Below are 23,021 nucleotides of genomic sequence, written 5' to 3'. Positions count from 1 at the left end.
CTCTCTCCCCCCCCACACACACACCGCTTGCTAATCTGCCCACATCAGACAGGCGGGGGTGGGGGCGAGGTACCCCAAAATGCATCAAGATGCGGACGGGGAGGGGGCGACAAAGAGAAGAAAAGACTCCCAGCTGTTTCTTACCTGGCTGGTGAAATTCTAAGAGCCAGACAGACACAAAGGAGAATTTGGGGAGGGGGGGCAGCCGATCGCTGCTGGAGGGGGTGCTGGTGAGAGAACGATGGGGGGGAAGACCAAGAGGGGCCCAATCAGCTGCTGTACACACCGCCGCGAAATCGCCTCCTCCCCTCTCCCCACAGCTCCATTCACCCCTCCCCTCCCGGTTCCAAGCGTAAAAACGCCTCGTTTGTTGGAGAGTGTGTGTGTCAATAGGAGGTTTTTTAGAGGCGGGGGGGAGAGAAAAAGGGTGGGCAGATCGCTTTTAGCAGCCGGGGGGGGGTCTGCCTCGTCCTGCCGCAGAGACCCCACCCCGCCACCTGTCCTCCAGGTGGGAGCGCGTCCCTCACCCCGCCACCCCACCTACCTAGTACCGCGACCAGCTCCGGATGGCGCAGGCTGGATGCAGCCGTGGGAACGAGCGGAGGGGAGGGGAGGGGGGAATCCCTCGCCCCTCCCACGGAGGCGGCCAGAAACCGCAGCCAGCCGGTCCTCTCCCCCCCCCCTCTCTCTCTCTTTCTCCCTCCCTCTCTCTCCTCCTCCCACCTTGTCTGGATCCAGGCCAGGTTTCAAACAAGCGCCGGGACCTGTGAAAGAAAAGCGCCAAGAGCGCCTCTGGACATGCACAGAGCGCTCCCGCTGCGGTTCTCGCCCTCCGCCAAACGAACAGCCCCGGGAGCGAGCCGGAGGCTTGCGGGGTCGAATGGGAGAATTTGGGTTTTCTTCTAAAGCAGGCACCCCCAAACTCGGCCCTCCAGATGTTTTGGAACTACAATTCCCACCATCCCTGACCACTGGTCCTGTTAGCTAGGGATGATGAGAATTGTAGTCCCAAAACATCTGGAGGGCCACAGTTTGGGGATGCCTGTTCTAAAGGCTCCTACCCCAGGAATGGGGTATCCGTGGCCCCTTCCTTCTGCTGGACTCCAACTCCCATCACCCCTGCCTCATGGCCCTGTTGGCTGCTGCTGCTGGGAGTTGGAGTCCAATAGCAACTGGAGGGTCACGGAATGATGGTTGGGGGAAGCGCCTTAGCTTAGTAGGTAGAGCATCTGCTTTGCATGCAGAAGGTCCCAGGTTCATTCCTCACCAGAGCTAGGAATGTTGCCCTTGTCTGAATCCTGGAGAGCCGCTGCCAGTCAGTGTAGGAAATACTGAGCTGGATGGACCAAGGGGTCGACACTGAGCTAGATGGACCATGGGGTCGACACAGTGCAGGGCAGTAGCTCGTCATGCAGGAGGTTTTGGGCTTGATCCCCAGCATCTCCAGGTAGGGCTGGGAGAGACCCTTGGCAGAAACCCTGGAGAGCTGCTGCCAGTCAAAGTAGACAAGGCTCTGAGATCATGGAATTGTAGGGTTGGAAGGGACCCTGAGGATCATCTAGTCCAACCCCCTGCAATGCAGGAATCTTTTCCCCTAACCCACGTCCCTGACATAAGAGTTGCAGCTTTCAATGCTCTATTGTTCCTATTACAGGTAGGTAGCCGTGTTGGTCTGGGTCGAAGTAAAATAAAAAAATTCCTTCAGTAGCACCTTAAAGACCAACTAAGTTTTTATTTTGGTATGAGCTTTCGTGTGCATGCACACTTCTTCAGATAGAAGGTAGATAGAAGGTATCTGAAGAAGTGTGCATGCACACGAAAGCTCATACCAAAATAAAAACTTAGTTGGTCTTTAAGGTGCTACTGAAGGAATTTTTTTATTTTACTATTGTTCCTATGTTCAAACAGGCCCACCGGCAGCAGTTGGGCTGGTGTGTCCACAGAGGTTGCTGGCTATGTTCACCCTTTCGGATTTAAAAATAAATATCTTATAGACAGAGATAAGTGGCCGGAATTGCACGTGTTTACTTAGGATAAACCCTGCTTATTAAATTTATATGCAGAATACATCATGCGAAAGGCTGGACTGGACGAATCCCAAACCGGAATTAAGATTGCTGGAAGAAATATCAACAACCTCAGATATGCTGATGACACAACCTTGATGGCAGAAAGTGAGGAGGAATTAAAGAACCTTTTAATGAGGGTGAAAGAGGAGAGCGCAAAATATGGTCTGAAGCTCAACATAAAAAAAAACACAAGATCATGGCCACTGGTCCTATCACCTCCTGGCAAACAGAAGGGGAAGAAATGGAGGCAGTGTGAGATTTTACTTTCTTGGGTTCCATGATCACTGCAGATGGTGACAGAAGTCATGAAATTAAAAGACGCCTGCTTCTTGGGAGAAAAGCAATTACAAACCTAGACAGCATCTTAAAAAGCAGAGACATCACCTTGGTGACAAAGGTCCGTATAGTTAAAGCTATGGTTTTCCCAGTAGTGATGTATGGAAGTGAGAGCTGGACCATAAAGAAGGCTGATCGCCGAAGAATTGATGCTTTTGAATTATGGTGCTGGAGGAGACTCTTGAGAGTCCCATGGACTGCAAGAAGATCAAGCCTATCCATTCTGAAGGAAATCTGCCCTGAGTGCTCACTGGAAGGACAGATCGTGAAGCTGAGGCTCCAATACTTTGGCCACCTGATGCTGGGAAAGATTGAGGGCACAAGGAGAAGGGGACGACAGAGGACGAGATGATTGGACAGTGTTCTCAAAGCTACCAACATGAGTTTGACCAAACTGTGGGAGGCAGTGGAAGACAGGAGTGCCTGGCGTGCTCTGGTCCATGGGGTCATGAAGAGTCGGACACGACTAAACGACTAAACAACAACACAACAACAACAACAACAACAACAACAACAACAACAACAACAACTTAGGATAAAAATATCATCATCATCAGTGCTACTTTTCTAGAGAAAGAGGGGCCGGAACTCACCATGAATGCCTCCCTTGTTCTCTTAGAATGGCAATGCTGCCTTCCTGAGAGGGGCTGGAACTGAGTTCCAGTGAGTTCTGGCTGAAGAAAAGCCATAATAATAATAATAATAATAATAATAATAATAATAATGGACTTCTTAGACACTTGTTACCCAAAGCCAACCCATTTAAAGGCATAAGCAAAAATATATGATACCACTTAAATAATTTGTACAAAACATCTGCAATGTAATCATAGGTTCATGTGTTCAGGAATAATTTGTGCCATGCACGCAAAACAACAAAAGAAAACCAAGCCGCCACCACCACCTGGTCACAGGAAGTTTGGGCAGCACATTAATTGCAGACATCATCTCAAGGGCACCCAGAAGTGGTGGGTGGAGAGAGGTAACTCTTTACCCATCACCAAATAGATGTCAGTGAAGGTTCCAGGTAGGCGTCACTGCAGAAAGCATTCCACAGATGGGGAGCCACGAGTGGAAAGCCCCTGCAACAAAACAGTGCTATAACAACAACAACAACAACAACAACAACAATTTATTTATTTATACCCCGCCTATCTGGCTGGGTTTCCCCAGCCACTCTGGGCGGCTTCCAGCAAAATATTAAAAATACAATAAAACATCAGACATTAAAAACTTCCCGAATTTGCTGGTTCCCAAATAAATGTGTTTAAGCATCAGGGTATCAGAAGCAAACGCCATTTCTGTGGTCACGATGGTATTGTGATTTAATTAAATTAAACATGCTGAACTGCACACGCTCAGCACATTTCATTTTAAAACCAGGATGCGCAAACTGTTTCTTTTGTTCCAAAGAGGCAATAGGGGCTCAGTGGTTAGCGCCCTGGACTAGAACCTGGGAGGCCAGAGTTCAAATCCTCACTCATCCAGGAAGGTCTATGGGTGACCTCGGGCCTGTCACTGCTTCTCAGCCTAACCTACCTCATAGAGACGTTGTGAGGATAAAACAGGTGGAGACATGGGCATAATCAAGGGGGGGCAAATCCTGGCTACGCCCATGGGAGAACCATGTACTGAGCTCCTTAGGAAACAATTTACTAGAAATGCAAGCCATCAGTCAATAACAAGGAATGGCTACTATGTGGACCACCATATGTTGCTGGACTACAACACCCATCACCCACAACCAACAGTCAGGGATGATGGGAGTTGTAGTCCAGCAACTTGGGGGGGGGCACAGTTACAGATTCTCCACCCTGGATTTAAAGCTTCCCTGATGTCCATCAAGGTCAGGCAGACGTAAGGCTCTTTTCTCTTCTCCTTTCTCTTCTAGAAAAGTAAATCAAATAATAAGGAAAGTAAATTCGCAAACTGGCTTTATGAAAAAAGTATAACATAACAGAGATGAGCAAGTCAACATTTGATGCCGAGCGGAAGGAGGGAAATCCACCCAGAAAAGGAGGTTGGAGGTGTCTGGAGACTTCTTCTGGATTCTCAGAATGCAATAAGCAGAATAAAGCTTTTCCTGTAACAGATTAATAATAATATTACGCAAGTAATGAAGAGCTTCTGCCTCCAGCTAACCATTTCTAGGAATGCCAAGGAAACAATCGTGGCTTCAGAGCTCCCTCTGCTGCTCACATGAGATCAATGCAAGGAGTGATCCTGCTCCAAACTTGTTTGAGGCAGGCAACCCATTAAAGAATTTAGAGGTAATTCACCAGCAGCCTTTTAACCAACGAACGCTAGTTTATACGGGGTTATACATCATTTTCATTAACTAAGCTTTCTCTCAAGGCATATAACATGAAGTCAGTAAATTACAAATCTACTTTCCAAAGTCTCTCCCATGCGGTCATCTCGCCGGTGTGCCCTGGCCATAAAGCAAGTACAGTCATACCTCGGTTTAAGTACGCCTCGGTTTGAGTACTTTCAGTTTAAGTACTCCGCGGACCTGTCTGAAACGGATTAATCCACTTTCCATTACTTTCAATGGGAAAGTTCGCTTCAGGTTAAGTACGCTTCAGGTTAAGTATAGACTTCCCGAACCAATTGTGTACTTAAACCGAGGTACCACTGTACTGTAAGCAACTGTTGTTGAGACATGTCACTCCGAATTTGCTAGACAGAGCAAGAGAGCATGATGGCATCCTGCCCCATCTAACATAAATCCCGGCTACGCCCATGGGACGCAGTTGTACTGCATGCAGAGGGCTGCCTCTACTCCTCGGAGTAGACCCATTGGAACTAACAGACCGGATTAACTGAGTTCCCTTAAAAACTTCAACGGGTCTGCTGCAGAACTGAGATGGATATATAATCGAGGGCTGCGCGGAGGGACACTGGCGGCTCCTGCCGTCGGGGCGTGACCCAGTTGTGCAGGCGGACCAAGGCGGAGGCGCCGAGGCTGAGATCGGTGGGGCTGGGCGCCGCCTTGCCCCTCCCTCCGCCTCTCCAGCTGGAGCCTCCGGGCCCCAGAGCCGCGCCTGGGACGTAGCAGAAGCGTCGGAGATTCCCGGTGGCCGCGCGCACAGCTTTCCAGCCTCCGTTCTGGTCTCCGCCCCGAGGATGCCGCAGTCGCTGAGCGCGTGGGACGGGCCCCTGAGCCTTGCCGAGGCGGACGAGAAGCCGGCGCGCCCGCTGCGGGTCCGCTATGGGGCTGTGGAGCTCCGGGAGCTGGGCCAGGAGCTCACCCCAACCCAGGTAAAAGGGCTCCGAGGCGGGTTCAGGATTCTTCTCGGGGAGCAAGGCAAAAACCCGGGTTGGCTTCCTTTCTTTGTGGCGTCCACGTCCAAAGGAGCTCAGGGTGGGGTACGTGGTTCTCCCTACACAGCAACCCTGCGAGGTAGGTCACCCAGTGAGCTTCTCATAGAAAGGAACGGGGCGGGGGGGGGGTCATCACCTCCCTTCAATGCAGGAATCTCAACCAAAGAATCCATGGCCGAGTGGAGATTTGAACTGGGGACTCCTGGGTCTGACACTCTAACCACTCTATCTTCCTTCCCTCATCTGCCTTTTCTATCTCTCTTCTAAACCATGGTGGATAAAAGTCAATGATTATTTTTTTTTAAATCAGATTTTTTAAAAAAATGTAAATCGGTTATTTTTTAATTTAAATTGGACTTTTAAAATAAAATGTTTTTGGAGGAAAAATCTTTCTAAAGAGAGTTTTCTATTGAAGTTACATTATAGTCCAAAGGCTATTCATCAGGAAATAAGGATTTATTTTAAGTTTTTCATGTATGCTAAAGGGTCTAAGGGTGCTTTTTTAATCGTTTAACCACATCAGTTAACAAACATGGATACATACGCTACAATGTTATTGTTTTAGTTAAATAATTTTTTATCAAGGAAATGATTATTTTTCTCCTTCCAATAAAGTATGGCAGAAAAGTTGTCCAAATATAAACAGTTAACTTATTAAACCTTACAATTATTTCATAATTATGTCAATGTATTTCTAATAGTACAGTGGAACCTCGGTTTATGAACACCTCGGTTTATGAATTTTCGGTTTATGAACACCGCAGACCCATATGGAACGGATTAATTCATTTTCCATTACTTTCAATGGGAAAGTTCGCTTCAGTTTATGAACGCTTCAGTTTAAGTACCCTGCGGACCATCTGGAACGGATTAATCCACTTTCCATTACTTTCAATGGGAAAGTTCGCTTCAGTTTATGAACGCTTCAGTTCATGAACAGACTTCCGGAACCAATTGTGTTCATAAACCGAGGTACCACTGTATAACAAAATCAGTAATTTTTGATATAACTGTAAAAACTACTCTGAAAATATATTATTCCAAAAATGAAACCTTCATCTGGTTGTGAATATTAAGATTATACTAGCAAGAATGAGTCTTACTGACTAGTGATTTAAATTGTGATTTAAATCGATTTGATTTAAATCAAATCCACCCTGTTCTAAACTATTCCTCCCTCCCTCCCTCCCTCCCTCCATTTCTCTCTCTCTTTCTCATCTGCCCTCCCTCCTTTTCCTTTTCGTTTATTGTCCCATGTACCTATCTATCTCTCTGGGCTCTTCTAGACAACTCGTTTATTGAGCATCCGTCCAGACGTCTTGTGTTTTGTTTTCCACAAAGGGGCTGGATTGCAAACCCCTCCTGCCTCCTTTCATTCCTCCTTGCCCATGCAGTGTCCTCCTCCAAGTGTCCCACAATTTCTCCTCCTTAGATCCAGAGATTCCCTATACCTATGCAATCAAGGAGGCTCCACTATTCAGATTTTCAAAGCAAAGAGAAACTCCATAGACAGTATTGGAAACAAAATAAAAAAATGTTTTTCTTCCAGTAGCACCTTAGAGACCAACTAAGTTTATTATGAGCTTTCGTGTGCATGCACACTTCCTCAGATACGCTGAAACAGAAGTCTCCAGACCCTTATATATATAGTGTGAGGGTGGGGAGGGGTATTATTCAGAAGGATAGTGGGAATGGTGTGGAAACTCGTTGATGACTGTTAACGACTGCAATTTGTCTTACAGGAAAAAGCAAGGGGTGAGATGGCTAAAGATAGCTTTATTATGTATACATAATGAGATAAGAATCCAATGTCCATATATTGGGAGAAGGAAGTGTGGGGTAGCATGGGTGAAGGGGTCTCACAGCCCACAAATCCACCCTTATGATTTGTTTGCCCAGAGGTTCCATGAAATCACTCCAAGCCATTGTTATCTTACACTTGCCTGCATACTTCCCTATCAATTTTCTGACCTCAAAAAGTCTGGGGTGGGTTTTTTGGGTGTGTGTGTTACCGAGTTTGTTGTGCATGATTGCCAAATTCATCTTAATAGTGCAGCCTAAATTTGCCGGTATACAACTCAATAATCTCTGCCACAAAACATCCACAGTCTTATAGTCTTCTTTTCCTTTCTGCTTTCCTTTCTTTTCTCTCTCTCTCCCTGCTCTGCTTGCTTTCTACATGCAGGGAGATTTTATATGTTGGTGCATTCAAAATTGCTCTTCCCACCTTCCTTGCTAACGTTCAGAACAGAATAACTAGGAGCCCAGAAATATGTCCGGAGTTCCAGAACTGACTCGAGCTCATAATTTGCACTTTCTGAAACCTTTCACAAACTTCAACACAGCCATCCTTTGACATTCATACTTCTCCAAACTTTCCAGTGCTGTTCTCCAGCCAAGAAATGTGACCCAAACATGCTTAAGCAAAGAGGGAAAGTGTGTCTTAAAACAAATGTGTTTGTGAAAACAGCATACAGATTGCTTTGTAAAAATGTGTATCTTAGTCAAATCTGCACAGAAAAATGAGGGCATTACGAAAAAAATGCACTAAAATGCTGATAAATTTTCATGAGGACTGTTTTTATCTAAAGAAAAAAATTGCAAACTGAACTGGATGCGTGGAGAACTGGAAGATTGGAAATGGAGAGAAACTGAAATTGACAGATTTGCGCATCCCTAATGGAACATAATCTATATATCCAACTTGTGCGCGCTCTCTCTCTCTCTCACACACACACACACAGACACAGAGTTGTCTGCATTTTAAGACTCTCCTCGTGGGGCCCAGTGAACATTAGAATATAAGAAAAGCCTGCTGGATCAGGCCTGTGGCCCATCTAATCCAGCATCCAGTTCTCAGAGTAGCTAACCAGATGCATTTGAGAAACTCGCAAATCCGTGATATTTTATCTGTACAATCAGAATGAATTTCAGGAACTGAAATGCTTTTTCTGTGCAGCCTAAGCTGGAGCCGTGAACAACATTATAGTTACTTCTTGTAGCTTGTCTCCACCCCATTACCCTGCTCGCAGTTGTGGATAATATTCTTACGTTATGAATGGTCCGGGTCACCATTAAGATAAAGATAGACCCCTGGATAGGCCAGGAGTCAGGAAACTTTTTTTCAGCAGGGGGCTGCTCCACTGTCCCTCAGACTTTGTGGGGAGCCGAACTATATTTTTTTTTGGGGGGGGGGAATGAACGAATTCCTATGCCCCACAAATAACCCAGAGATGCATTTTAAATAAAAGCACTCATTCTACTCATGTAAAAACACCAGGCAGGCCCCACAAATAACCCAGAGATGCATTTTAAATAAAAGGTCACATGTAAAAACACGCTGATTCCCAGACCGTCCGCGGGCTGGATTTAGAAGGTGATTGGACCGGATCCGGCCCCCAGGCCTTAGTTTGCCTACCCATGGGATAGGTCAATGTATACATGGACTCTCCTGGAACAAGTGACTTTTCTAAGTTCTAAAAATTCTTAAGCAAGCTCAAGGCTGTCGTCTGATCTAGTCGGATGTATAACTGATAATCAATCTCAGTCAGTCCATCCTTGGGAAAATAAGACTACAGAGCTATCTTGCCCCCAAATGGCAACTAGACATTCCTTTTTTGGCGACTGCAACCTTGGTCTGAGGCATAGCTGCCAAGTCTCCTGTTTTTCACGGGAAACCCCCGGATTTAATTCCGTTTCCCACTGGTCTCCCGAATTGAAAAATATTCCGTAAATCCCCTGGATTAGCAGCTTCTGCCGGCGCCAATAGCCATGTCTTGGCTCCCAGCTGGCTGCTCGCTCACTTGGCTTCGGAAATCGCCTCTGCACATGCACGAGCATGCGCAGAAGCGATTTCTGGTGCCCAGACATGTGGACACGGGCAGCTCGGCACTGGAAGTCACTACTGTCTGGGCACCGGAAATCGGGCATAGCCGCCACCGGAAGTCACTTCTGCACATGTCTGGACATGCGCAGAAGCGACTTCCGGTGGCGCGCCGCCGCTGATCTCTTATTTTCCCTTATTTTCTTATCCGGAAGTTGACGCCTATGGCCTGAGGAGCCATCTGACGCCTAGCTTATCTATCTGAGTTTCTAACACTCAGCATAGCCATTGTCCATCAATAATAGCCTTTTCCTGCATGATCTTGTCCGATTCTTTTTCAAAACCACCCAAGCTGGTGGCCACCACCAGCACCTCCTGTGGGAGAGAGTTTCATAGTTTAATGATGTGCTCTGTGAAGAAGTAGTAGCCAATGGGGGCCTTTCCTACTGAACTTCCTGCACTTAAAAATAATAATAATCCCACTACATCATCGATCCCTATCATTGCATACAATAGCAAACGTTTCACAGTCTGGCATTATTGGGTAGCCCCCCAGGCTATTGTCCCCCCCTGGCCAATCACAGGGCTCAGAGCCGGCCCCTCATTTGAATGCTTGCCGGTATATAAGAGCACGGCTTGGATGAGGTCACTAGCATTTGCAACGTGCAGAAAGCTGAGCAAGAGCGGGGAAGGAAGACATGGCAGCTCTTAAAACGTACAGGGTCTCCTACTCCATGAGGAACAGGAGGAGGAGCTGGCCGAGGAGGCGTCGCCCGGAAAAAAGGAGGAGGAGCTATGAATGGAGGCGGAGCAGAGAGCGGAGACGGGTGTTGAGCCGCCGGCCTAGCAGGCCACAGAAGACACCGGCCAGGAGAAAGAGAGTTCTGCCCAAGCCCAGGAGGAACATCTGCATTGTCCGGTTCCCGAGGCGAGGCTACCGGATGAAGTGCCCGCTGATGTCCTGGTGTTTCAATAGGTGGATGCGGGGCGGCAGCAACCTTTCACACGGGGCCAGATATTCCCTGCGCTCCAGCCGGCCGATGATCCTTCGGAGCCGCCAGCCCAGGAAGTGCCCGCCGGGCCCTCGCCGCTGCCCTGACTTCCTGCAGGCCGCCCTGAGGGAGATAGCGAGCAAGAAGCGCGCCAAGTGGGTGGCCCCCTCCCTCCCCAAGAAGCGGCGGCGTTACTCGGATGAGGAGATTTTCTACCGCTTGGCGAAACCCTCCAGAGCAGAAGAATCGGGAGAGGAGAGCGGTGACAATGACGTGGGGATAGAGAACTCGGCTGCTGGGATAGCCCAGTCCGCGGAGAGCGGACTTCAAGAGACCGTAAGCTAGAGACAGACACCCCTCTCCTCCTTCTCGGAACAGCAAACAGGCCTGGGAAATGATCCAGAGGAGAAGAGAGGAAGAAGGGAATAATAACTATAATTTTTAAAAATAAGAACCCTGTGTTGAAAGATCCAAGAACTTAAAGGGAGACCACCTGCACCCATATTCCAATCCTGATTTTTTTAATTGATTTTTTTTTTTAGGCTGTTTATCTCTGCCTCAGTAGGGGGCACTGGGAAAGTTTTTTTGAGCCATGGCATGGTCATCGAAGAACATGGCAGGGGGCTTGACATCTGTGAGCCCACGCTCTGAAAGGACATGCGCCTCTCTCCCTCGCCAGCAAGAGGCAAACAGAAATCGGCTCACACTGCTATGCGAACAAAAGGATTGTTGTTGTTCAGGGTGCTCCCTCCTCACCCCAGGAATTCTTGAAATACTAATAAATCTGGATCTTTTGGAACACGTGGGTTTCCTTGTGGAATGCTGAGGAGCAACTGGGTTGGGTGGGGCATAGGGAAGAAAAGGCTATCAGTGACCACTAGACATGATGGCTACGTTCTCCCTCCACTGTCGGAGGCAGTACGCCTGTGAATACCAGTTGCTGGGAATCACAAGGGGGTGGGGTGCTGCTGCTGTGCTGGGCTAAAATAGGTCATCATCCTGATTGAGGATGGCTCCCCTTAGGTGGATGTAAGAGTCCAAGATCACTTCTGCTCACTAAGACCCAGCAGCTACCATTTAGGGCTGGACCTGGTTTTGAGGGAGTCTTTGGCAACTCCTTTTCTTCGCTTACTGGCCATTGTGGGAAAGGAGGGGACAAGGCAGGGCAAGAAGCAATCTCCAGTAATCCTGACTGGTTCCCATTGGGGGACTGGTAGGGCAGACGGCTGGGAGCCAAACAGTGGGGGAGCCAGAACTAATCACAGGCAGTGCCAATTAATTCTAGCTTTGTCCCCATCCTCTTCCCTGCTGAGTTCCACAAGAAGGAGAAGGCTATCAATGAGAACGGGTTGCTGGACTAGAATCGTAGAGTTGGAAGAGACCACAAGGGCCATCCAGTCCAACCCCCTGCCAAGCAGGAAACACCATCAAAGCATTCTTGACATATGCCTGTCAAGCCTCTGCTTAAATACCTCCAAAGAAGGAGACTCCACCACACTCCTTGGTAGCAATGGGATCCAGCAGCCTCTTCTAATGTTCTTGCAGGGCGGCACTGAGACCAAGGCCACATTCAAACCACACAACTGGCAGTGTTTTAACAACCAGCCCTTCCTCACAGGGGACTCTGGGGATTGTAGCTCTCAGAGGGGATACAAGGGGTCTCCGAACATCTCTCAGCACCCTTAACAAACTGCAACTCCCAGAATTCTTTGAGGGAAGCCATGTTTGTTTCAAGTGGACTCCGTGGTGCTTCAAATCAAAGGAGGAAGCTGAAAGCCAGGGTTGCTCCCTAGGCTAGAAGGCAGGCAGGTGGGGCTGTCTGAGGTTGGTGGGCCAGTGCCCCATTCACCAAATAAGTCTCCACTGGGGGGGGGTTGTTTTGCTGTTGCTATGGTTGAACAATTGGGAGTCACAATACCTCCCCCAAGCATAATATTTTATGCCTCCATCACGTCACCCAATCAGTCTTTCCTGGCCTTTCTCCCTCAAAAGACACAAATGTTTTAACCTTTCCTTATAAGGATCTCCCCTCCCCTCCCAAAAATAAAATCACCTGAACATTTCTGGGTTAGGAAGTCTTGCCTAGAGTTATCCCACTGGCCTGAAATCATAAATGAAGCTTAAAACAAAACAAAAAATTTCTCAGGGTGTACCACTTTTTGAGTTCTTGAGATTGTTCTTCTCCGATAGGATTTATCTTAAAAAATATATTTAAAAATACGTATTTTTATTGGTGTTGCTTTATATCAGGGGTGGCCAACTCCCAAGAGACTGCAGTCTACCCACAGAGTTAAAGACTAGCAGTAATCTACCCCCTTTTGCGGGGTTCAGGTCAAAGTTGTTGAACCTTTTTTAGGGAAGAGGGAAGTCCATTTTTTGGGTGTTCAGGTCAAAGTTTTTGAGCTTTTTTTTTTAGGAAGGAAAGCCCTGTTATGGGGGGGTTCAAGTCAAACTTGTTGAGCTTCTTTTAGGGAGGATTTTTGGGCGGTGAAGGGCCAAAATGTTGAGCTGTTTTTAAAGGAGCCAAAGTTGTTCAGCTTCTTTGGGGGGAGCCACTGATCTACCAGTGATCTACCACAGATGTCCAGTGATCTACTGGTAGATCACGATCTACCTGTTGGACGTGCCTGCTTTATATCATATACCACCCCGTGGAAACTGCATGAAGGCTAATTGAATCATCATAAGTAATAATTGCGTGTATGTGTCTAACAAGTTCAGGACACAAAGTACCGTATACGTTTCAAAAGATCCAGTTTTATTATTACTCCAGGATGAACTTCCTGAGGGGGGGCGGGAAACACACTTTGGATACAATGACAAATCCCTTTTCATTTTCCTTCAAGCGGTAGCCAATTTCTGTCTGTTTCTTGTTAGCGAGGAAAGGAATAATTATTCGTTCAAGGGGTAGGTTCAGAGATGCGGGCCTTTTTCCAGGTGACTTTGTTATTTATCCGATGGCTCAAATATCTTCTTTTCTCCTCCTGCAGGCATTGATAAATCTATTAGTTCTGCAAAAAATGGCTCCAGGACAGGATCGGAATGTGGGTGGTGACACGCCCCTTCAGTTCCCTAGGATCTTTTGAGCAGGCCAGTGGCTTATGTAATATATATATTTGCCTCCCTCTTCTCCCTTCGGTTTTCTTGTCAGGCCTGCTTGCTGTCCTGAGAAGAGCGAGGAAGATGTTGGTCTAGCTCGATACCTCCTGGAGCTCATTTGCCGTTGGCTGAGGTACCCCTGGAGCCATGTTCTCTGCCGCCCCTGGGTTGGCGGGCGATGAGTCCTGGTCTTTCGATTTGCAGGGCTTTGCCAACTTGTAGAAAATCTCCTCGTCGGAGTAACGTTGGCGTTTCCTGGGGGAAGCTGGCGCCACCCACTTGGCTCGCTTCTTGCTCGCCACTTGCCTGAGAGTGGAGTGGAGGAAGTTCGCGCAGGAACAAGGGTGGTGCTGCTGATTCCGCTGCTTGACCAGCCGCAGGGACATCTTGTGGTGGACATCTGCTATGCAGGGGCTCAAGGCGGCTTTGGCCTTCTGTAAGGAAAGGATGTCGTCCCGCATCTTCCGGTTGAAATACCAGGACAGGAGAGGGCATGATGTTAAGTAGCTGCTTCTCGGGAACCTGATAATGCAAACGTTCCTCCTGGGTTTCTGAGGTAGCTTCCCTCGTCTGTTCAGGATCTTCTGGGCTCTGCTTTGCTGGCTCTTTCTACCCCTTTTGGTGCCAGCCATGGCCTCTTGCTGGTTCGTCCTCTCCAGCTCAACTGCCCCACCTGCAAATGCTGGTGACTTCCAGCCAGCACTCCTCTTATATACCGGCAGGCATTCAAATGAGGGGCTACTTCTGAGTGCTGTGATTGGCTGGGGATGAACAATCGCTCAGGGGGCTATCCAATAATGATGGACTGTGAGGCATTTGCCTCTGTGTGGAATTATGGGGGTGGAGTCAAATGTTCAGGGCACAAGCCAACATAACACAAGCCACTATTTAAACTTGGCATCCATGGAAAATTCTGTATCAACCCAGCACTATTTTACACCGTAAACAAGTTTGAGTGTGCTTAACTTTAGCAGTTCCTTTTCTTTCTCTCTCTTTTTGTATCTGAGTGTCATATATATAAAATCAGCATCAACATTCTTCTCCACCCCCCTTTCCTAGCTGCAGGGTAAAATATTTTCTTTATTTTTGTGCCATTTGGAGCCGTTGTGTTTTATTAAAATCTTTTATTTTTCTGAAACACAAAAATACATCAGATGTTCTGAATTAACTTTCCACTATGCTTCATTTCTACATGCTGGCTCATTTGTAAATCTCTTTTCTTTTCTCTCTTTTTTTGTACACAAAACATTTTTATTTAAAATGTTCTTTAACACCCCCCCCCCCCACAATGGTCCTTTATTCAGTTGAAATAAAGTGGAGATAAAAAGTTCTGAAGGCATTCAAAATATTTTGTTGTTACCTGATGCAGTTTGGAAACAAGACATTCCTTCCTTGGGGCGATAATAAACATTCCGAAAAACAATGGAGTATAAGAAGAGCCCTTCTGGATCAGGCCAGTCGCCCATCTAATCCAGCATCCTGTTCTTACAGTGGGCAACAAGGTGTCCCAATTTCACCTTTGAAATCCTGGTAATGTCCGGGAAAATCCAGACGCATGGTAGCCCTAACTAAAAGCCAGCTATCATCGGAGTTGTAGTCCAAAAAGGCTGTGCTTGGTGGGGCTGATGGGAGTTGAAGTGGGTAGGGCTATATCTTTCCATCTTTGTGCATATAGTAGCCTCGCTGCTGCAGTCATATCTTGGGAGTGGTCTTCCATAGTCCTTTTTTCTAATTGTCCTTGCAAGTTTCCTAGAAGCAGTTGACTCGTTGCTATGGAAAACAGGACGCTGGATGGATTTGATCCAGTAAGACTCATAAACCAGGTGGAGGGAAAGGCGAATGAAATGAGAGAGTTGTAAGCAAGCCTCACTTGCGTGACTGCTTCCAATTACTGCTTTGTTTGGAGTATGGGAAGAACATCCCTCCTGCATTGACTCTGGACAGTTTCTTCCCCCTTCCCTGCTCCCTGTGGCTTGGACCACTTGACGGAGCCATCTGGATTGCATTACCAAATCGAGTCCTTGCTTGCAGGTCCTTCTTGCCTGCAGAGCAAAGCAGAACCTTTTTGATTTATATCAGCCTCTTTCGCATTTCGTCTTTCTGCTTCTTTGTAACTTGGGGGGGGGGGTCTCCCTTTAAGCACAGGGTTGGGGGACTGGATGCTGCCGGTGGGTCAGATCCCTAACCAGGTCCAACTTTGGTAGTTTTTTGTCAGTGCCAATCAGCTGATCAGAGGTTGCAGCAATCTCATTCGGAGACAGGCTTCCAGTGCCAATCAGCTGACCATAGCTGCCAAGTCTCCCGTATTCCCCGGGAAACCCCCGTTTTTCCAGCTGTTCCCATCCGAAAAAACGGATTGTTTTTGTTTTCCCCCCGGTTTATTCTGGCATGGCGGCCATTTTGGAACTGGGCGGAGCATGCTCAGAAGCGACTTTTGATGCTGCTTTGCCCAGTTCCAAAATGGCTGCAGCGTGACTTCTGGTGCGACAGCCATTTTGGAACAGGGCAGAGCAGCATCAAAAGTAGCTTCTGAGCATGCTCCGCCCAGTTCCAAAATGGCAGCAGCGCTACTTCCGGTCTGCTACTTCCGGTCCAGTCCCTTATTTCTCAGGCCGGAACTTGGCAGCTATGCAGCTGACCCGGAAGCTGCAGTCAGCAGAGAATGCTGCAGCGCGATTGCTAACAGGAGTGAGGCCTTGCCATCGTGCAACACCTATTCCCAGAGATGTGCACTGGTTTCCAATTTCCCTTAAAACTGAACAGGTCCAGAACTGTCCCACATCCATTGACTGGGAGGGCTGCGACCCGCAAAAACTCTACACCTTGATTCTCACAGACCTGGATGTTCCCAGCAGGGTGGATCCGAAACTCAGGTGAGAGAGACCACAAAAGGGACATCCTCTCCCTTTGGCCTGCTCCTGTCTTTATAGAAGTATGCATGTTTTCAATGGTCATCATCCCGGGAGGGTGGAATAACTGTGCAGCCACACAGGGAAAGACCATAGCTCAGTGGTGGGGCAATACTGAGCTAGATGGATCAATTGGTCTGACTTTGGCAGCTTCCTCTGTTCTTAGCATCTTTTAGTTATTAGAGCACTTGTACACTGCTTTTCAGCTGAAAAGTACATGCTGCGCTGCTGAGTTAGGTGGTGGATTTTACCAAATAGGGAAACCATGGAGGATTAATGTGGAACACTTGGTTTGGATGTTGAATTCTGAAGTTTCCTCTCCTGCTCTTTTTCCTCCTCTAGAGAGTGGCACCATTTCCTGGTGACCAACATGCAAGGCAACGACATTGGCAGCGGGTGCATTTTGTCGGATTATATTGGATCTGCGCCTGCCAAGGGAACAGGTAGGCAAACCACTGTGGAGGGGTGGGCAAACTTTTTTTTTTAAATAAAAAAATTGCTCTGCAGGCCAGACCTTTATCAGATTCTAGCTTTGCGGGCCAAATTTGACAGGTGGGCAAGGGTGCCCACCTGCCAAACACCTGATGTCACAGACAGTTGGGTGCTTTGAAGTCCCAGACTTGGGACTTGCTGGGCTTGCAAAGAACCCCAATGCCTCATGGTTGTGGCATTACCACTCACCAGCTGATTGACAGTAGAGCCAGAGGATGCTTTAGGGCTCTCTGATTGTGTATTATCAACCCCATAGCTACCCCTAAAGGTAAAGGTAAAGGGGCCTCTGACCATCAGGTCCAGTCGTGTCTGACTCTGGGGTTGCGGCGCTCATCTCGCTCTATAGGCCGAGGGAGCCGGCGTTTGTCCGCAGACAGCTTCCGGGTCATGTGGCCAGCATGACAAAGCTGCTTCTGGCGAACCAGAGCAGCGCACGCAAACGCCATTTACCTTCCCGCCAGAGCGGTCCCTATTTATCTACTTGCACTTTGATGTGCTTTCAAACTGCTAGGTGGGCAGGAGCTGGGACCGAGCAACAGGAGCTCACCCCGTTGCAGGGATTCGAACCGCCGACCTTCTGATCAGCAAGCCCTAGACTCTGTGGTTTATCCCACAGTGCCACCTGGGTCCCTATAGCTACCACTAGCACACCTCAAATCCCAAGTCCAAGGCAGGTGGCTGTAGATTGGGGAAAACAGCCCCATGGGCCAAATTTGAACCCGTGGTGCGCCAAGTTTGGCCTGTGGGCCAAAGGTTCCCCACCCCTAACATAGCTGCCAAGTTCTCCCTTTTTTTAAGGGAAATTCCCTTATGCTGAATAGGCTTCCTCGCGAGAAAAGGGAAAACTTGGCAGCTATGACCCCTAACCTTGGCACTAGGTGAGAACCTTAGCTTCAGGGGCCAAATGTGGCCTTCTGGACTTCTTTAGGCTGATTTGACAGGAGTGAGTGTGCAGGCCTAAGGCAGAGAGGCAGAAGGGCTTGAAAGTCTTGCATTTTCAAAGTAAGCACCTGTTACAGCACTAGCAAGCAGCCCAGAACAGACAAGAACAAGGTGATATGTTACTTCAAAAGCCCGTCAAGGCACTGTGATTGGAGAGCCCTGGTAAAATTGTTCCTACTGATTGACAGTTTAAAAAGTCACATCTTTGGCATTTTCCCTATGTGACAAATCTGGGGAGAAACTTTCCCATTTTGCTGACATTCAGCTGAGTTTTGATCCAGCATTTGTCCAAATCTGATGTATACACACCTACCAGCCAGAAAGGCTGCCCCCTGCTGAAACTGAGGGGAAGTGACTTCTAAAATCATCTTGGGTGGGTGGGGGGCACCGTCTTGGAAACCTGCGTGGATTCTCTACCTTAAACTTTGAGGGTTTGGAAGAAGGTGATTGCCTTGCCTAAGAGACTGAGCAAAGGGCTGGTTTGTTCCAAGACAAGTAGGGACTTCACCCTGGGCCAGGAACCCAGAAATCAAATACAGAGTACATTATTTGCTTTTAGATGGGTTGATTGTTTTTCCTTCTGAGAGATTAGCAGTGTGAAGTTTGATTGGACTAGATGCCAAGTGCCGTTCAAACATGATTTGATGTGTGTGGAGAGGTGAGGCATTTCTTTCCTCCTTGACAGATTCTTGGCTTTTTAACTGGAGTAAATGGCCGGTGAGTGTTTCTTCTTAAGAAACAAATGTTAAAGCCTTGGGCGCATAGCTGCTAAGTCTCCCGTTTTCCCCGGGAAATCCCCGTTTTTCCAGCTGTTCCTAGCTGAAAAACGGATTTTTTTTGTTTTTTCCTGGTTTATTCTGGCGCGGCGGCCATTTTGGAACTGGGCAAAGCAGCATCAAAAGTCACTTCTGAGCATGCTCCGCCCAGTTCCAAAATGGCGGCAGCGCTACTTCCGGTCTGCTATTTCCAGCCCGGTCCCTTATTTCTCTGACAGCAACTTGGCAGGTATGCTTGGCCGTTTTTAAAAGGCACACCTCCGCCTCTCTCTGGGAAGGCACTTTCAAGGCAGCCCAAGTTGGGGGACCATCACTGCCTCTTGTGGCAGTGAGTTCCACAGTTTGCCTGTGTGCTGCATGAAGTAGTACTTCAGCTCGATCAATGGACCGGTGATCTGAGTTGGGATCAGGCAGCTCCCATACATTCCTGTCAGTTTAATCTGCAACACAGCCATTAAGAGCCTAAGAATGTGAGAAGAGGCTGCTGGATCAGGCCAATGGCCCATCTAGTCCAACATCCTGTTCTCACAGTGGCCAACCAGATGCCATAATGGGAAACCTTCAAGCACGATGCAAGGAAAAGAGTCCTCCCCCGCCCTCCTGTGGTTTCCAGCAATTGGTGCTGAGAAGCAGTGCCGACTCCAATGGTATCGGCACAGCAGCTCCATCGTGGCTGGTAGCCTTTGAAAGCCCTCTCCTCCATGAATTTGTCAATTTGTCCAATCCTCTTTTAAAAACATCTTGGTTGGTGGCCATTGCTGCCTCTTGTGGCAGTGAGCTCCACAGCTTAACCATGCAATGCATGAAGAAGTCCTTCCTTTTATCTATCCCAATTCTTCCAGCATCCATCTCCATTAGAAGTCCACAAGAGTGGAAGAATTGTTTGTTTGTTTGTTTTTTAAAACCTAGATAAACTTTAGGTGCAGGACTAATTTGGATTCTGAGCCGCCCTGTATGGTGCGGCGCAATGGCACTTTCCCCCCTGGCGCCGTTGGGCCTGCCCTCAGAACACCAATTCCCACAAACTACCCCAGATTATCTTGTGGGGGACTTGTGTGAGGAAAAACTTAATAATTTGGAGTCTCAGGCAGGATTTGATCAAATAAACAAGAGAGATTTTATTTAGCAAAGGGAAGTTTATGACACAAGTGAATAAAACATAGGATACTTCAGATTATGTTATTTCACTTCAGTTCTTTCTCAGTTGTTGCACAGCTGTTGTCGCTTAATACAGTGGTACCTCTACTTACGAATAACTCTACTTACGAATGTTTCTACTTACGGAGCTCCGTCCGCCATCTTGGATGCGGTTTAGATAGGATTTTTTTCTACTTACGAATTTTTAGATAGGGTTGCTTCGACTTACGAATTTTTTCTCCCAATGCATTCCTATGGGATTCGACTTACAAATTTTTCTGACTTACGAATGTGCGTCCGGAACGCATTAAATTCGTAAGTAGAGGTACCACTGTGCTTTGGTTCTTAAACAAGGTGGTACTCCCTGTCAGTTACACACCCCTTAGACAACCCTACTCCTGAGGTACTCCAAGTAACAGACCCCTCTTAACAGTTTGGGAGTCTTCTCTTTTGTAGCAGAATCTCTCCCCTCCTGACTGGAATGAGACCTAAGTAGACTGTATATTTCCAGCTTCTACTTCTCCTGGCTCAGCCTCAGCCTCCCAGTTAATTCCTGGCCTATTACTCTCACAGGACACCACACACTGTTCTTCACACTAAGCTCACGAGACTCCTTTCTCTAGCTTTTGATATATTCCTCAGAGTGGATGTTTTTATCCAGAACCAAAACTCTTCCCTCTCAATCCCTATCTCCCAACCTCAATCCCAACCTACTCCTTTTCAACTCCCTCTCCTGGAACCCCAACCAATCAGAAGCTTCCGTTCATTAACTGTTTGCTGGCAGGAAAAAACAAACCCGTATTTTTCGCTCCATAGGACGCACCTAGTTTTTAGAGTAGGAAAACAAGAGAAAAAATATTTTGCTTTCTTGAATTGTCCTAGGCATAGCAGCCAACTCCTAGAGGCCTAGGTGCCTTTGCCCCCCCCCCAATTAAATATTTGAGGAAGCTTCTTTTGCAAAGGGGGAAAGCTCCATTTTTTTTGAGGATCAGCTCAAAGTTGTGCAGCTTACCTTGCAAAGGGGAAAAAATCCTGCTTTTATGGGGTTCAACTCACAGTTCTGCAGCTTCTCCAGGAAAGGAAAGGGACCCATTTCTACAGTTTCCAGACAGATAATCTAATCAGCCAGTCACATGTCTCTGGGGAAACAAGCAGCCTCCCTCTGCAGACAACTATTGAGGCCTGGGCAGGGAGCTAGCTCCCTTATCTCCCTCCCCGATCTCTTGCAATCAGCTGATGAGTGGCTCCATTCGCTCCATAAGACGCACAGACATTTCCTCTTACTTTCCAGGAGGAAAAAAGTGTGTCTTATGGAGTGAAAAATACGGTACTTGGGGACCCAACCTGCCCAGCAAAACAAACTTTTCCGCCACACCCTGTGAGTAAAGCACTGTGAACTCTGCAAATGCCTGAGGATCAGGCTGCCAGGCCCTCAGATGGAAAGTGCCTTGACTTGAGTTTCCTTGCAGATTGAATGCCCCCTTTGTGCAAAGGATTAACTCATGTGTCAAGCACAGCCTAGGGGAGCCAGGTAACAAAAATTTCCACACCCATAGTGGAGCTTAAATGGTACATTCAGAGGGCTTAAGTCAGTGTGGGAGAGGCAAGGTCTCGTCTCCTTATGACACACCCTTCTGGATTTATTTCTGGCTGCTGCACCAGCAGAACTGACTTGCTGGGCCGGGCTGATCCATTAACCAGCTCCCGCCAACCTGGTGGCCTCCAGATCTTTTTCAGTTTACAACTCCCCATCCTGGCGCCCACAAGAACCCTGTGAGAGGCAGTGGTTGGCCCAAAGTCACCCAGTGAGCTTCATGGCTGAGTGGGGTTTGAACCCTGGTCTCTCCCAGGTCTAGCACTCTAGAGCTCTAACCACTAAGCAGCACTGCCCAGTCAAAAGTTTTGGAACACTCGTCCCTTTCCAGTTGCCGTTTTCTAGTTCTACAACACCTTCTTATACTGTACAGGAGATGGCATTTCAACAATCTCTTGATTGTTACCGTGTTAGAATTGTTAAAACAAAAATGAACTGCAATATGAAGTGAAGGAACTTAAAAGGAAGTAACTACTTACCTTGTTCCTCTCTGGATGTTTTTCTGCTCCCTCCCATCCCAAGCTATTCTTTTTCCTGCCGTTTTTGACTTATCTTTTCCCCATCTCCTGCTGCCTCCATTCTATTCTCTTCCTCTCCTCTCTTGGCTGTCATCTCCCCCCCCCCCCGGGAAGTACTCAAATGGGCAATCCCGGCCATTCCAGCAGTGAGTAGACTCAGATCTCTGTACTCTGTGTGGTCAATCGGATTTGGCTAACCAATGTTGCTACATGGGAGCAAATGGAGCCAGTTAAGAATGAGGGCAGTGGTCAAGAAGCCAATTGAGAATGAGGGCAGTGGTCAAGAAGCCAGTTGAGAATGAGAGCAATGTGCATGAAGCCAGTTGAGAAGGAGGTTAATGTAAATAAGATGAACATTTTCATAGTCATTTCTTTAAAAAAAAAGTCAAAAAGGGTTGCTTTTCTGTATTGAGAAAAAACAACACACAGTTTTGACAGCCGTACCATAATCTTTGCATTATATCCTTGGCCATCGTAGGACTTCACCGCTATGTGTGGCTGGTCTACGAGCAGCCGCAGCGACTGACCTGCGACGAGCCCATCCTGAATAAACTTACCGCTGCCAAGCGCGAGAAGTTCCGAGCCTCGTCCTTCCGCAAGAAGTACGGATTGGGTGCACCTGTGGCAGGCATGTGCTACCAGGCTGAGTGGGACAGCCATGTGCCAAAGATCTACGAGCAGCTTGGCGTCAAATAGCCTGCCATGTGAATCTCATTGCAACAGAGTAAAAAAAAGAGGGTGGTATCTAACATTAAGCCCTACTTGGAACACTCTCGCTGAAAACAGTGGGCGTGATTCTAATCTATTGACTTCAGTGGGTCTACTCTTGAGTAGAATGCAATCCAATGAGCACAGGGAGATTTGTGGCAGTTTGCCCTTAACTTGGCAAGCCCTTTTCAGGTGCTGTATAATAAAAGCAACCAAAAAAAATCCTTGTCCTGACTTCCCCATGCATTGAAAGAACAGATTGAGGTTGAATCCTGACAAGACAGAAGTACTGTCTTTGGGGG

General features: G+C 47.6%; 2 protein-coding genes across 4 annotated transcripts in view; one reads left to right on the top strand and one right to left on the bottom strand.

Moving 5' to 3' along the window:
* The window catches only part of DTX1 (deltex E3 ubiquitin ligase 1), a 49,226-nt gene extending 48,458 nt beyond the window's left edge, over positions 1-768 (bottom strand). The window contains exons 1-2 of one of the 3 annotated variants that reach the window (XM_088659660.1): positions 545-689; positions 145-227 (exon numbers count right to left, since the gene is read on the bottom strand). The gene's annotated coding sequence lies outside the window, so the exon portion shown is untranslated. Of the gene's footprint in view, positions 1-144; positions 341-544 lie in introns of those variants that run through there. The other 2 variants (XM_035099297.3, XM_035099298.3) reach the window with 2 other exon arrangements.
* Positions 769-5,149: 4,381 nt separating this feature from the next.
* LOC118076506 (phosphatidylethanolamine-binding protein 1) lies at positions 5,150-22,941 on the top strand. The gene is made up of 4 exons (XM_035099311.3): positions 5,150-5,666; positions 16,407-16,516; positions 16,895-16,995; positions 22,490-22,941. The coding sequence occupies exons 1-4, from the start codon at positions 5,532-5,534 to the stop codon at positions 22,705-22,707; spliced, it is 564 nt and encodes a 187-aa protein (XP_034955202.1). The 5' UTR covers positions 5,150-5,531; the 3' UTR covers positions 22,708-22,941.
* Positions 22,942-23,021: the final 80 nt, after the last annotated feature.

Source organism: Zootoca vivipara, chromosome 16, assembly GCF_965207765.1.
Source record: "Zootoca vivipara chromosome 16, rZooViv2.hap1.1, whole genome shotgun sequence".
NCBI lineage: Eukaryota > Metazoa > Chordata > Lepidosauria > Squamata > Lacertidae > Zootoca > Zootoca vivipara.
This window is presented reverse-complemented; position numbering and strand designations above follow the sequence as displayed.

Excerpts from the sequence above, each read along its gene's own strand:
- LOC118076506 (XM_035099311.3), top strand. The coding sequence starts at position 5,532 with ATGCCGCAGTCGCTGAGCGCGTGGGACGGGCCCCTGAGCCTTGCCGAG. Across the intron at positions 5,667-16,406 it reads AGGAGCTCACCCCAACCCAG|GTCCAGAACTGTCCCACATC; the intron begins GTAAAAGGGCTC and ends AAAACTGAACAG. Across the intron at positions 16,517-16,894 it reads AGGGTGGATCCGAAACTCAG|AGAGTGGCACCATTTCCTGG; the intron begins GTGAGAGAGACC and ends TTCCTCCTCTAG.